Here is a 15,626-nt window from a genome sequence, read left to right as displayed (position 1 = left end):
CAGACAGAAAAAAACAAAATTGAGATTCCTTTTGACGACACTTATCTTTTCCTACTTTCTTTTTCTTTGTTAACCGCTCCTCCATTCGCCAAGAAGTGTAGGCCGCCTGTCTGCCCGTTTTTTTTTTTTTTTGTTCGTGCTTTTCCTTCTTTTATACTTTTTTGGCGTTGGAGTTGTGCCAATCCGAGCGTCAGCTGGCGGGTTCTGCAAGCCCTTCCTGTACACGAGATTCTGCTTTCTGTGCGTGTCCTCGGAGGACGCCTCCCCGAAAAGCTCGCTCAAAATCAAATCACGTTCCCGCCAACTGACGCCTGTCATGGTCTGGCGCATCGAGCCTCTCTCTCTTTCTCTTTCTCCAAAGTGGTGCCAGCCTGTCGGATTACTTCACCGTCCTGAGCGTTTTTTGCTGTATACCCGTTCACGCCGCGACGGCTGCTGCTCGCGCTTAAAGCAGCTCGAAAAGCTTGCAGCGCGCGCGACGAATTCGGATCTTTGTTTACCGAGCGGAGCGCCTCATCGTTGCTGGGTTGTAGCAGCCATGGAGGTAAATAAATACGGGTATATGCCCCACAGTATAAGCAGCGCTTTTGTGATAAGAAACCAACGCAGATTCACATGCGAAACGAGCTAAGTGCCGGTGCTATAGAAATGCACTTCCACCGACCGCTCATGGCAGACCCTGATTTCGATACCCTTCATTTGCTACTCGTTTCTTCTGATCTTCCTATCCATGCGAAAGTATTATACGACTCGTCGGCAGCGAAACTCGGCGTCGGTGTTGACCAGCAGCAGTGCTCCCAAAAATACCACATGACTTCATCGTCGTAAGAAAGAAAAATAAAACTTTTTCTGAAGAGGCGGGGAATTGAACCCAGCACTTTCAGACTGCGAGGAGAGCACGGAAGCATAGGACACGAAACCGCATTGCTTGCTGGCGAACAGAGGTGAAACCAAGTATACGAGCAGGTGTGTCGTTAGAAATGAAGAACAAGTTTTAAAAAGATAAAAATAAAAGATATGAAAAATCAATACTTTCACGAGAGCGCGCGTGCGAGCACGCACGCACGTACGCACGCACGCACGCACGCACGCATACACACACACACACACACACACACACACACACACACACACACACACACACACACACACACACACACACACACACACACACACACACACACACACACACACACACACACACACACACACACACACACACACACACACACACACACACACACACACACACACATGTATATATATAGCACAGAAGGATAAATGTATTTGGCTGCTAGAGGTAAAATGTGAAATCGAGAAACGCTTAATTTAGGTAAACATTTATCGCGAGTCGACGTTTCGGACAGGGCCTGTCATTTTTCAAGACTTGAAAAAGGACAGGCTCTGTCCGAAACGTTGACTCGCAATAATAGTTTATTTAAATGAAGAGTTTCTCAATTGCGCATATATATATATATATATATATATATATATATATATATATATATATATATATATATATATATATATATATATATATATATATAATAAGTTGGGGAAGTCACATTGAAAAACTTAACAGATTTATTCAACGTTTCGACCAGGGACTGGTCTTTTTCAAGAATGATCATACAGTGCAGATTTATTCAACGTTTCGACCAGGGACTGGTCTTTTTCAAGAATGATCATACAGTATGATCATTCTTGAAAAAGACCAGTCCCTGGTCGAAACGTTGAATAAATCTGTTAAGTTTTTCAATGTGACTTCCCCAACTTATTATATATTTAGTCAGTTGCCTTGAAGATTTTCTTATTCCTTATATATATATATATATATATATATATATATATATATATATATATATATATATATATATATCGCATACATGGCCACGTCTATGATCATTAGCAAGGCCAAAAATTTTCGAGTGCGGCCATAGCGTAAAAAATGAAAGTATCTTTAACATAACAAGACAACATCAGACGAAGTTCCTGCAACTACAGAAGTCCACCTTCACGTTTGCATGCTCGTTAATAGTGCAGTCTTCTGAGTTCGCTTCTATGCACTCTACCCCGCTGTGAACACAGTATATTCTAAATATAGTGAACGTGCTTAATGGCATCGCGGGTAAATGATAGGCCTCAACGAGTTTCGCTCAGGAGTAATCAACTATGAGCGAGATACTACCTTAGATGTGTGTGTGTGCAATAAGCCATTAAGGCATTAGCGCCTATTTGTGGCAGTGAATGCATTTGTTTCAGGTTGCAATAATTTTTTAACGTCTGCCACATTCGAATAAACTTCGTGATTGGAGCGTCCTTTCGGCTGGTCATCGTAATAGGGCTACCGTCTAAATGACTGTCATGAATGGCCAGCACTCGTGAACCGACCAGTCACATTATTACATTAAAGACATTTTTTGAATGAGGCTCCTCGCAATTTCTTCTGCAAACTGGATAGAACACGGCTACCGGAAATGAACCATTTGCTCCCATTTAATAGCTCTGGCTCGAAACATTGTCGAAGTTCTCATCCGGATTCTTTTCAGGTGAGGGTTAAAAAACGTTCGCACGAAGACGCAGTGTTATGAAAACTAACGCCGTAAATCGGTTTCCTTCAAGCTTCGCGAATGGGAGTTTGCTCTCATCATTCAGTTTTCGATTACAAGAAATGAGCCGCTGTTTCGAAACGAATGAATTATGAATCAGCTTGTAATATAGTACCGATTGAACACAGGTATGAGACGCATTAAGCGCATAAAACTGGGCGCTCCACTGCGAAAGCTCAATGTACATTAAAGCGCGATTAAAATTCAACGCTTTTCCACTCGATATAGGTAAGGAAGCGCTCTGTAACGACAGCGGGCCTATGCCGAGCAACCTGGTATTATATTCTGAAAGCGAAGAGGCCTTTATTGCAGGAGAACAATACCTCGACTTTGTTTCGAAACTCCCTGTGTTACATAGCATTGTTCTTCTAAGTTTCGCCACGACGGCGCACTGAAAGGGTCCTCTCGAATTTCAGTCGACGAGACCTCTATTGCATTACCCTCTTTTTCTGTCAGTACTTCCAACGTAGCTCCTAAGTGAGAGTTTCAAGAGAGGCTTTGGGCGTGTCAGACGAAGCTTGAAGAGAAATGAGAAATCGTTGTGCACTTAGCGTACGGGATAAAAATTGCCCACAGACAAAGGTTCATAGCTCCGGAAATACTTGCTTCAAGTGCACCCCCGTTCCCCTTGCTTGGTAACTAACGTCTAGCCTTCAGGGTTTTAGTCCAAGAGAAATATTAAAATAGTCGTATGAAAAAAAAGTTTGTAGTCGGTTTTTATAAATATGACCAGACTCTGGAGAGAGGGAGAGAACAAACTTTATGCCCCCTCCTTCCCCCCCCCCCAAAAAAAAAAAAAAACTGGGGTAAATATTTGTTTCCCTTGTGTGGTATCCTTAGCAGTGAACGACCACAAGTATGATGCGAAAACATCCAGGGGAGATGTCTACCACATGTACAGTATTCAGTTCTTTTGCAGCTTTTGAGGGCGAGAATAACAGTCCACACATTGCAATTCTGTTCCTGCTGGTCAGTTAGTAAGCATTCTTGCTTCTTTTCTTCGCACTTGTATTACTATATTTTCGTATTGGTACAACGTGTAAGCTAATTCACTGCACAAATGTGTTAGCTCATGCTATATCTACCTCTGTTACGTGACACCTTTGAGTTAGTGCAGGTAGTACCTGGTGCTAAAAAGTTGAACTCCACTCCGTTGAACAGAATGGACTTGCGCGAACAAGGCGAGATGAAACACATGGCTTCGTTTTATTAGCGAAGCCCAATATCCCATTTCTCGGCAAACAGTCCGGGACGCATATTCACAACGACACAACATAACGCTTGGCTAAGATCCAATGGCATCAACAATGCTCTCCCCGGAATTGAATCATCTAATAATTGAAATTCATTTATGCGTTTTTTTATGACAGTATAAAAGCGACCATTCCCACGCGAGTCATTCATTGACTGCTGTTGCTCGCGACACGTTCACCGCGCTTACAGATTTTCTGAAGGGTACATGAGGAGCATGCCAGACAACGCCCTATGACGCGCACCACTTTGCGGAGCAGCTGCACAGCAATGCACAACGAAAACCGCTACAGAGGCGGCCGGACAACCGATCGATAGCGCAGGGGCTCTGCCTGGGCGTTGGGTCGCGTCAGATTTCTCGCTGGATTTATCTGCCTCGCCTGGAAGAGCGGCTTTGCCTCGATGAGCGGCAGTTTTTCGTTGTTTCCATGCATACCGCTCCCCTCGAATTTCAGTTTAAATTACCTAAATTCAACTACGAATGAATATTATTTTAAAAAAATTATTAGTGCAGCAGCACGTGCTAATTTTAAGACTAGACCACGTGTTATCAGAAATTACTGATGAAATAAAAAATTAATTGCATACAGCGGCGACACGCGTGAGACATTTTTTTGTGCGACAAAACGAAGAAGGAAAAAAAAGATCAGTAACAGGTTTGACGGCAGACTGTGCCATAAGCAGTGACGTGCCAAGGTGCTAACGCGAGCGGAAGTCTGCGCCCCGGGGGCTGTTAGTGCCGAATTTTCGCCTCCGCGTAACTCCCGACGACGCTTAGTAATTCAATATGCTACAATTATTCCAGACGCGCTGGCTCCCTCATCTCGTTAGGGTATGGCGGTAGCGTGATCTTTTTTTTCTCCCTAGTGACTACAAGCGCCAATTTGTTGCTCCAGTATGATACTACGCTGCCTCTAACGACATCGCACACTATACATAGTTGCCTGGAATGAAGGAGAACATGAACGGGCGAGTCACGGCAGTTCAAAGAAAAAATAAAGAAACGGATGCACTGCGCAGAAGCTACTGGTCCAATTTCTTTTCTTTTGTGAAAATCTCACAGGGCTCCATTATTACGAAGAGGCTTGAGAGAGAGAGAGAGAGAGAGAGAAACATCTTATTTTCTTTCAACTGAAAGTGGAAGACAAGGCAAAAGGCATGGATCCTGACAGGGCCTCGTCTCCCGTCTGAAATTCGCAGTGGGCAGCTTCAATACATATACAGGTTTTCCTCCTGTTGAAACGGTATACATAATGACAGGCTTGAAGACCATTACGGAGGCTTGAAGACCATTTGATACTGGATAATTCCTACGCCTTCGTAAAAACAGCACGAACTGCATATTTAAGATTTTCTAGCATTTCACGAAAGTGAATAATGATATAAATCTGGGATCGTATTTAAAAATATGTATATATTTCTTTCAATTTATTTTTCCGCCATCTTGTCCTTAACCACCAACACCTCCGATACCAGAGCATGCGACATATATTGCTTGCTGGCTCGAACATCTAACGTGACGTGCGGTTGCGATAAATGGCAGTGACGCAAAATGCAGTGACCAATTAGGTGAAATAACCTTTACTGAAACCAGTCCTACGTTCAAACGTGCACATCTAGAAGACTACGCGAGTGCGAAATCAAGTGCGAAAAGTAGTACGGCTACTCCCGTTCTCCAAGAGTTACGAAACCTTATGTCCAGCTTTCTTGGGCAAAAATTTGAATATTGGAATGTTTTAAGATCTTGTGATGAAAATATTCAAGTTAATGGCCCAATTTTTCGATGCGTAGCAAAATCTTTCTCTTAAACTATTTTCCATCGCTCGCGTTGAGCAGTTAAGACTGCCATGGAAAACCAATGGGAAATGCTTTTGATGATAGCAAGAACTTTAATAGCGAAAAAATTCAAGCCTGCTGACGGGAGTTCTGCGGATATTTTGATTGTTGTAGTAATAAATATCTTACAATATATGAAAAAATTGCGTTAATGAATTCTTTCCCGATGAAAAACGCTTGTGTTCAAATTGTTGGGTATTGTATTTAAGAATACCGCGGCCCTCAGTTTAGGGCTATTAAAGTACCGGAATTGTCAAAAAATGAAAAAAAATACAAGTATTTCAGCCACTGCCAATACAGCATTACAAAACATGGCCAAACCATCAACACGGAAACAGCAACGATTAACAAGAAACATGGGCGAAAACTAAATTCTTACTGCTCTCGTTGCCTATTGTAAAATTTCGAAAAACAAAAACGTTCAAACTCTTTCACCTTTTGTGCTGCTACAGCGCAGTCCGAAGAGTGAATTTTCGCCTTCATCCATCAGCCAGGGAGTGCGGTTTACTCGTTCATGACTTTGTTGTTCCTTATTTTCCAAAATCTCCGAGAATAAAACTGATGGCAACACGATATGTTTATTGTTTGCACGGTTTCTTCATGTCCTCTCAACTGCCGCAATGTACACCTGCCGAAGGCATTCAGTCGCGTTCAAAGTTCCATCCCATCGCTCTGTGTATACACACGTGTTACACCTCCACGCAAGCACAAAAGATCCCGCTCCATTCGCCAAGAATACACGGCAAAGCGCGGCATATTTCTTTCGCGAGGCGGATATCAAAAGGAAAGATAAACGAACTACTCGAGAATACCTCTCACGGAGAGACAGCGCGCGAACATGCAAGAAACAAGAATGGCAAAAAGGCTAGACCGCCTATGTCGAGTGGAGCGACTCTTAGCACGAATCTGACTATACGGCGCGCTATTCTCGCCGAATACAAAACAGGCCATTGACAGTCAGAGCGCGCTCGGACGATGCAGCCTGCCGTGAAGAGATTGCGGCAAGGCTTGGAGGCAAATAGGAAAAAAAATAAAAATAAAGGATTTATACAGCTGGTGGGCGCGCATCTACGCTGTCTAGCAGCGTGCTATATAAGTCGCACGGCGAGGCAGCATTCGAAAAGCGAGACGAGGCTGTGTTAGCCGCGCAAATCAAATGAGGGACTCAAAGCGCATGCTATTGTTTAGGCGCAGAAATGTGCCTGTATACAGCGGTCATAACTCATAAAAGGAATCGGAAATAGTAATAGAGACTTGCTGTGTAGCGTGGCGTGACTGGTCAGCGCTGCATGATAAATTTAGCTGGGTGAGTTTAAAGAACAACTTTTGGCTACACTAAGACTGCCTCGATAAATCCAGGCAGGGTCCACACGTGGCGATCACTGGCTGTGGAATCATGTTAAATAGCCGACATGACTGTCGCTCTTCATGAACCACGGACATAGGTGTGCAGGATGCAAGCTCTTCTGAAAAATGCACTTATTTCGCCGCGAAGGTTCCCCGCTTCTCCGTTCAATTCTGCACATGAAATGTACGGATCTAAGTCGCAGCCGGGGACGTTATTTTATCTGTTCTCTTTATCTGAAGTGTCACTGCTGCGGAGAATTTGCCGATAGTAGCTATATAGACAACCTCAACCCCATGAAGCATTGATCACTCGAGTGTTCCCGGCCTGTCGCTTGCTCGGCGCCTTCTAACGCGACGACAGCATGGCGACCAAAATGAACCCTGCCGGGTGATGACAGCCGAAGGAGCGGCATCGAGACACCGGCGGCGGAGTATCAAAGAGACCTCAGCGAACCAAGAAAAAGGAGGTGGAAAAAAAAAAAATACAGAGTGTATGGGGAGACGCACTCACGGGCATTGTGGCTACTGCGGTCGGCGCGTTTCTTTTTTCCTCGATCGATGAGCTGCTTGGGGCGACCTGGCGCTCTCTTCCTTCCTCCTGTTGCGTCCAGCGTACTGCATTCCTGCGGGCAGCCGCCGACGCCCGCCACCGCTGCTGTCGCCGATGACGCCGACGACGGCAGCGGGGAGACGCCGGGCGGCGCGCGCCCGAGATATATTCCGCGTTTGCGCCGATCGCACTCGCCGCAACAGCAGCAGTAGCAGAGCGGTATACGTCGCCCACTGCCTGCGTCACGAACTGCCCCCCCCCCCCCCCCCCTCCGTCCTCTTTTTCCGCATAGTCGATATGTACTCTCGCGGTCGCCCTTAAATCCTCGTCATCCCCCCCCTCGGGCTTTCCGACCACGTTCGCTGGCTTTCGGCTAAATTCGTAATGCTATCCGTATACGAATTGCTTGTAATGCGCCTGATTGCTATTCGACGGCGGGGAGATCAACGTCGCGAGAGTGGTCTTTCACAGACAGACAAACACTGGCACGCAGTCTCAGTGGTGGATTAGTTTCTAAAGAGCCCTGCTATTGGGTGAGGAGGTTTGATACCCGCCCGAGGCCAACACATTTCGATGAGGACAGAACGGAAAAATAAAAAAAGGCTCTCATGCGGAGATTTCGGTACATATTAAGAGGTCTCCGGGCGGTCGAAATTAATCCGCTGCTTTCCATTACGGTGACGCTGCTTCTTGACGTTTATAAATAGGAATTATTATTGCAGTGTGGCGGATAGGGTACCTCTGCCAGAGCATGATTGGATATGTCAATATTACATTGATAGCATCGCTTCATGCATGTCTTATTAAAAGAAACACGGTAAGAGTATAAGCTTCCCCGACCTTTCCACTGTTTCATTCGACCACACGAGTCAGTTTCGAAGGCACCGGAGTAGACAAATATAGTGTAATAAACCACGAGCTAATAATTGAACGCTCAGTTCAGTCGATAGACAAAAACGTGCGTGACCTTGTGTAGTGCAGTGAATAAGTATTTAGCGCCCACATTAGGCCTGGTAAGTGCGAGTTAGAGCTGCGATAATCAGATAAGCTTAGCGTGTGCTGGTTTATAGGCCCGTGTACTGTGCGAAGTTTGTGCAGATTAAAGAACCCCAGGTGGCCGAAATTTCCGGAGCCCTTCACTACGGCGACCCTCATAGCCTGAGTCTGTTTGGGCCATTAAACCCTAATAAACTAAACTAATAATTAGCGTGCGCTGGATCTGATTCGCTTGCGATCAAAGAAATGCTGTCCATTAAGTCAATACTTCTTTCTTTTTTTGATTACGTGCTTCATTTCGTGGACATATGCAGTAATCGACAGGCACTCGCGGTGCAAGTCCTAACTACTTATTAATGTAGCACGCAGGCACACATTAATCAGTTACAGCATATCTTCATGTAGCGCAAGTGGCGTGTGGATGGGGCAAACACAAAAAAAAAATAATTATGGTGTTGAGGCCTCTCAATACAAAATGCATATACTTGTCCATTTTTATCTTTATGTCCTTTACTGACTCATATTAGTTCCACAGTGCATTATAGTGAGGGGGAGGAGGTGTAAAATGAGATTACACAAAAGTAAAGCAAGAAAGTAACAGAACATAGATTCAAATCTCCAAACAATGGGCAAAATTTAAATGCGAGAAATGCCGACACTAAGTGTATAACATCGAAACAAATAATTCAAACAAGAGAAAGGAATAGAGAAAAGAGAAAAATGAAAGACAAGGGAAGCATGTCAGACGTAAGAACGTTCACCTCGCAGGCGTCCTGGCAGAAACTAGATTTGATTGTTTAAAAATGATATTTTAAGGCCGCATTTCGATCGAAGAGTGTTCCAAGGAAACGGAGTATTTCAGCTAGCTGGTTCTAAGCTTCAGAACACTCTGAATTTAATGAAGTTTAACGTCCCAAAGTGACTCCGGCTATGAGGGAGGCCGCAGTGGTTGACTGCGGTTAATTTCGATCACCTGAGATTCTTTAATGTGCACTGGCATAGCACAGTACACGGGCCTCTAGAATTTCGCTTCTATCAAAATGCGACTACAGGGACCGGGATCGAACCCGCGTCTTTAGGGTCAGCACCCGAGCACCATAACCCATGAGCCTCCATGAAGGCCTCATAGGAGGAGGAGGAGGTAGAAGAGGAAAGTCAGGGAAGTTAACCGGAAGAATAATTGGTTTGCTACCCTACAGGGGGGGAAATGGGTGAGGGCATAAAAAATGAATGAGAAAAGAGAGTAGCAGAAAACTGAAGTCATAACGCTTTTCTGTAGCCTATGGTCACAACGACATGATTTGAAAGGTGAGCATAGCAGATACTTAGATCTGTTAGCGCGATTTTTTTTTTCGCAAAAAAAAAAGTGAATAAACATAATCATAGCCGAAAAGCGTTCGGATAAAGTGGGTAGCTCTAATTTATGTGTCATAACAATGACGCTGCTGAATGTGCTGCGCTATCTCGGGTAGACCTTACAACCAAATTATTTCGTACACGTTAGCTTCATATGGATTACATTTTCTCGTTGAAGGCAGCCCCAAATAATCCATCCATATTCTAGGATGGAATAACATATATAGTACAGAAATATTCTCTAGGTTACCTGACGCAAGAGGAAGTTTCTAGATAGGAGCGTCAATGTTTTGCTCGCTTTAGCGGCCCCTTTATGGTGATACGTTATTGCAAAGTAAGGCTGCTCGTAAGAGTTAGCGTCATCTATGGTAAGGTATGGTTTGGTTTGGTTTATGGGGTTTAACGTGCCAAAGCGACTCAGACTATGAGAGATGCCGTAGCGGAGAGCCCCGGAAATTTCGACCACCTGAGGTTCTTTAACGTGCACTGACATCGCACAGTACACGGGCCTCTAGAATTTCGACTCCATTGAAAGCAGACCTCCGCGACTGGGATCGAACCCGCGTCTTTCGGGTCAGCAGCCGAGCACCATAACCACTGAGCCACCACGGCGGCTGTTATAAGGTGTGTTAGAAGGCCCGCAGTATTGACAGAAATAAGGTCAGTACACCAATGGAGAGCGAGGCGTGAATGGAGTTCCCAGCTGAGTTGCTACCTAGCGGGAGGGAACAGTCGTAGAGAACCCCCGCGCGCGCTGAGTTCGCCTGAGGGCCTATCAGGGATCCCGTTATTCGCACCACGTCACTGCTAGCCGACAGGTGCTCGGTCAAGTCCGGGGTGTTTGCACGCTGCGCGAGTAGTCGGCAGCGCTGACAAATCGCGGATTAGGGGCGGACGCCGGGAGGGTCGCGCTAATAGGGCAAGGAGGAATTCAGAAGCACGGCCTAGGGTAATCCTGCGGGAGCGAAGCAAAAAAAAATAAAAAATAAAGTGGCTTGCGAGGAGGCGGCATAGCAGCAGGATCATCGAAGTGGCGGAAGCGACGAGAAGGCGACTGACTGGGCAGAGGCACTTGAGCTAAAAACGAGGGACCATGCTCCGACTAAATACGCGCAGCTGTATTGCATTCGGAGCTGGAAATTTTTGCAGAGTTGCTCGCTTGTAAGATGGATTTGTAATAATTCGATAATGACCACCGTGAGCTCGTGACTAGTCAGTGAATGGGCGCCGGGCCTTACAAAGCGCAGGAATTGTTTCGTTTGTGAACTTTGCCCGCGGTCAGATCCGGCTATTTCAGGCTTTGATGAGGATGCACGGTTTTAGTTACTTGCAGAATAACAGGTAAGAACGAATGACGTGGCGCGAGGGTGTCCAGCGGAATTGCCAATAAAGAAAAAAATGTTCAGCGGCGTCACTTTGTGCTACATGCAAGTTCGATGGTTGATTGCTGACGGTTAACAAAGCAGTGCTGAAAGCACTGTTTCTGGAAAGTCATTGGATTTATGGTTTAAGCGCCATGTATATGACAAATGTAGAGAAAACGTCAGTCGCTCTTCCGTTGAGACAGGTCAGGTATTTCGCCACTGGGCTTGCCAGTAGCGAAACTTTGTTAAGCCTCTGCGACGACGAGTGCATGTACGGCCCCACAGTACAACCAAGACTAGAACCTAGTGTTTCTATCCCTGGCTTCATTAGCTCATTTTGTTATTCCTTATCTCGGTCTTCAGATACCGCTGGACAACCTTAAATATTGAACACACGTTGCTTGTTGCTGTTCGCGGTGTTTTAGGAGCGTATGTGCTCACCGTTTCGTCGTAGTGTTCCTGAAGAAGCCATTCTCTCTCCATAGCAACGTGTTCTTCCATGCACTATAGGCACTAATGTGGCTATCCCGAGGCCTGATCCTGTCAGACGCATCGTTTCCGAGTACCGTCTTGATATATCATTTCTATTGTCCCGGCACATATGGTGGGATGACGTACTTTTCGCGCCTTCAGACCGGTCTTCGTCCGCCACAAAAAATACCGTGGCATATTCCGGGACGGAGTAAAATGCGAGGGCCTTATGCTGACCCTCACGAATCCGCCGCGCCTGCTGTCCGGTGATTTTGACTGCCTCGGTCTGCGCTCATACGTGTGACGAAACGCGGCGAGCTGCTGACAGATGCGCGCGCGCCGTGTGACAGACAAAGCTTGAGCTAGTCGCCGGCTCGATCAAACCTGTGTAGTGCGGTCTGAGATTGACGCACTTATGGCGGCTTCCTGAACGGCCATTGCAGGGTGCCGTAGCGGCACAGCTATTTGGCCCAATATTGGAAATGTATTTTCAAAGGCTGGGCCGACAAATGACCATAGTGAAATCATCCATTTTGCAATACTCAGCCAATTGCCTGTGCTGCTTAAGCTCTTGCTATGTTGCTGCTCTGTCTCTGTCGAGTAGCTGAGCACCTACTCAAGTTCAATAAGTGTGTTAGCACTACCGACATTAGATGCTTCTTGTCGCGATTCCGAAACTCGCCGTTAAGGAACCAATTTGAGCTTTTTCTTCTCAACAAGACAGAACGTCCCTCCAAAGCTGCGCTACCATTGCGCAATATTTTCTAACGTCGCATTTCAGATTTCTTCTCGTCGGTAGGTGCTTCGAGGTATATTTGTGTTGGTTTCTGAATGATCGGATACAGAAAAACTTTTTGTGCCAGAAATTCGGCGCATGCTGAGTGTGTAGTAGTTAGATTCATGCGCACGCATTTTCGCAGCTTATCCACCCATCCCTGCAAATATCAATCATATATAGAGCGGAGAATTTCTTAAAGCAGGTCAGTTTCGCGGTATAACGTGCGTCAAAGACAGGAGCGTTCACGTCATCAATCCAGACGTTCCGGAAGCATAGACAGGGAAAGCATTTCATAGACTCGTCGCGTTGGACGTGCGCTCAGCGCAACACTCAACGCATTCTTGAAATGAAATATCGTCAAGCCGACTTTCTAATTGGTAACGTCGATGCCCGTAACCGTGGACCGCATCGAGACTGCTCGACTTCGAACAAAAATGTACTGCGATTAAACATCAGGCAGTTCATGTTGATAAGCTCTTCTATCAAATGGGCAATCCGCTGTGGCTTTGTTTAGGGGCGGTATTGTACGCAACTGGTAAGAAAATATCAGAAACAACGGAGCTTTGTGCACACTTGTTATTTTGCCAGTACGTCTGAACACAGAAGCCAGTTTTTCTTTTTTTTAATAGTGTAACCTCGGGGCACATCATAATTATACTCAGAAAAAAAAAGGAAGAGAGCAGTCCTTGTTTAGCAACCTTCGAGCGTATCAGGTTAAAGAATAAAAACAGACAAAATTTGTTCCACGCCCGGTGACTTCCACACCATTATAATAATGATGAAAAAATAATCTCAGTAGTGCGTAAAAAAGGTGATTATTAACCATTTTCTCTTTCAATTCCGTAATTGTTTTCTTACCACCAGCAAACCCTTTTCCCTCACTTCAAGATAGCATTTTTTTTTTTAAAGATGAATCCGCTATGGGCGAGCGCGAGGTTTCAGAGGGAACGACCCTAACATGCGAAAATTCAGTACCATTGATCGTGGGGTACCTTGAATGATGCAACCTTTCATTCCATCATCCATACTGCACATCTGGATTAGGATATTCCGATTACATTAATGCGAAAGCATTATAAGGCTCATACGCAACGAAACCCGGAGTTGGCGTTGACCAGCAGGAGTGATCCCAAAAATCCCAGACGACGTCGCCGTCGTATCACAGAAAGAATTTGAACCCAGGACTTTCGGACTGCGAGGCGAGCACGCCATAAAACCATAAAACCATATAGGCCATAAAACAGCGTTACTTTTTGGCGAAAAAAGGTGAGCGTGGTATATGCGTTGCCTTACGGCTGTATGCTTATGGGTAGGTGTGTGATTAGAAAGGAGGAAAAAAATAAAAATAAATAAAAAGGAAAAATAAAAGCAATGCTTTCACATTCAAAGCACGTAAGTTGTGTTAAGTACCCTTCGCAATTTATTATTTTTGCTACATTCCGTTTCCACCCCTTCAGTGTGTTACCCTTAGCTCAGACGATGCCAGATCGGCGGTGTGAGCCATTCGACGCAGCGAAAGTTGACTAGAACCGAATCGAAAGAGAGGAACTTTGTATTTTTGGTCCTGTATAAACATCATTACAGTCTAGCCGAAGCGTCAGTTATCTACTGATTGTGACATACATTGACTACCTTTGAAGGGGCACTGTCAGTAGACGCCGTACCATAATTTTTATTTATTTTATTTTATTAGAGATACTATCAGTCCGGTCAGGACCAAGATAGGAGTGATACAAGGTACAGATTACAAAGGCGGAACACGACAAACAAAACACCAGCACCATCCAGTCGGTGCCAAGTTTTAACATATCAAAAAATGGAACTGACCTCTAAGCAACAAATAAAAATGCGCAAAAATATCGCTGCAACGAAACAGAAAACAATGCGAAAACACCATGCCCAACACAAATGCAAGGCGCATTATATCAGGCACTATACCAACCAATCACGAACTCCAGCAGAGAACACATCCACACCCGATGCGAGCACCACATTCTCTGGCAGTCTGTTCCATTCTCTCGCTGTGGACAGGAAGAAGGAATGCTTGTAGCAGTGCTTATAAAACTTTTGTTCTTTTACGTGTCTGCAATGTTTACCCCGAGTGATACGTGAAGTAGTTTCGCTTATGTATTGCTGCTTATCGATATGTACCATGTTGTTCATAATCTTATAGAAAAGAATGAGTCTCTTTTGTTTCCGGCGACATTGAAGAGGGCGCAAGTTTGCTAAAGTGTAAAGTGGGGTTACCTGATCTTGTCTTCGGAAGCGAGAATAGATAAAGCGAAGTGCACTTCGCTGCACTCGCTCCAGTTCAGCTGCAAGTGTTTGAGTGTAGGGATCCCACACCTCACACGCATATTCCATTATCGGGCGTACGAGCATCTTATAAGCCGTAAGTTTAGTATCCTGTGTAGCATGCTTAAGTGACCGCCTAATGAATCCTAATCTTTTATTTGCTTTAGCAACAATGTTATGTACGTGAGTGTTCCAACGCAGGTCTGAAGTAATTGTCACTCCCAGGTATGTATATTCTGTTACTCGATTAAGTTTGTTTTCTTGTAATGAGTAGTCAAATTCGACTACTCATTACTACTCATTACTACTCATACACCTCTGAAGCGACTGGCGGTCCCTATAATGATTTGAGGAGATACCTAATAATATCGTGTAAGGCCGCACCCCCTATTTTGGACTAGACGACCGAAAAAAATACAGTTATAAATTTTTAAAATTCGTCTATGGGCCGCACCTTCAAATTCATGCCGTCGGAAACCTCAACCGCTACTAAATTAGCCCGAATATTAATATTTATTTGTTTACTTACTTAATACCATCAATCACATTATGGATCGTAACAGAAAGGGCAGCGGAAAAGTGCAATGAGATATAAATCTGTCAAAGATCAATTATTTAAATGCACATTACTACGTTGCATACAGTTATACATGAGTAACGTAAATTTTAAGAACTGGAACTAGGAAGATGTGATCAAAATTAAGCTGAAAAAGTAACTATACTAGAAAGATGCACAACAAAGATGGGACAAAATAACGGACAAAATTAACACA

General features: G+C 44.7%; 1 protein-coding gene across 6 annotated transcripts in view; it reads right to left on the bottom strand.

The window, feature by feature from the left end:
* Nucleotides 1-15,626, bottom strand: part of Nep3 (M13 family metallopeptidase neprilysin 3) — a 117,491-nt gene that overhangs the window by 53,357 nt on the left and 48,508 nt on the right. Inside the window, exon 1 of one of the 6 annotated variants that reach the window (XM_089574575.1) lies at nucleotides 11,751-11,820. The exons of 4 other annotated variants lie outside the window; for them this stretch is intronic. In XM_089574575.1, the coding sequence (XP_089430701.1) occupies nucleotides 11,751-11,810 (60 nt within the window). In that variant the 5' untranslated portion in view covers nucleotides 11,811-11,820. Of the gene's footprint in view, nucleotides 1-7,554; nucleotides 7,771-11,750; nucleotides 11,821-15,626 lie in introns of those variants that run through there. One more of the 6 variants, XM_089574578.1, reaches the window with a different exon arrangement.

Source organism: Amblyomma mixtum, chromosome 2, assembly GCF_055824585.1.
Source record: "Amblyomma mixtum isolate Tamu chromosome 2, ASM5582458v1, whole genome shotgun sequence".
In the NCBI taxonomy this organism is placed as follows: Eukaryota; Metazoa; Arthropoda; class Arachnida; order Ixodida; family Ixodidae; genus Amblyomma; species Amblyomma mixtum.
This window is presented reverse-complemented; position numbering and strand designations above follow the sequence as displayed.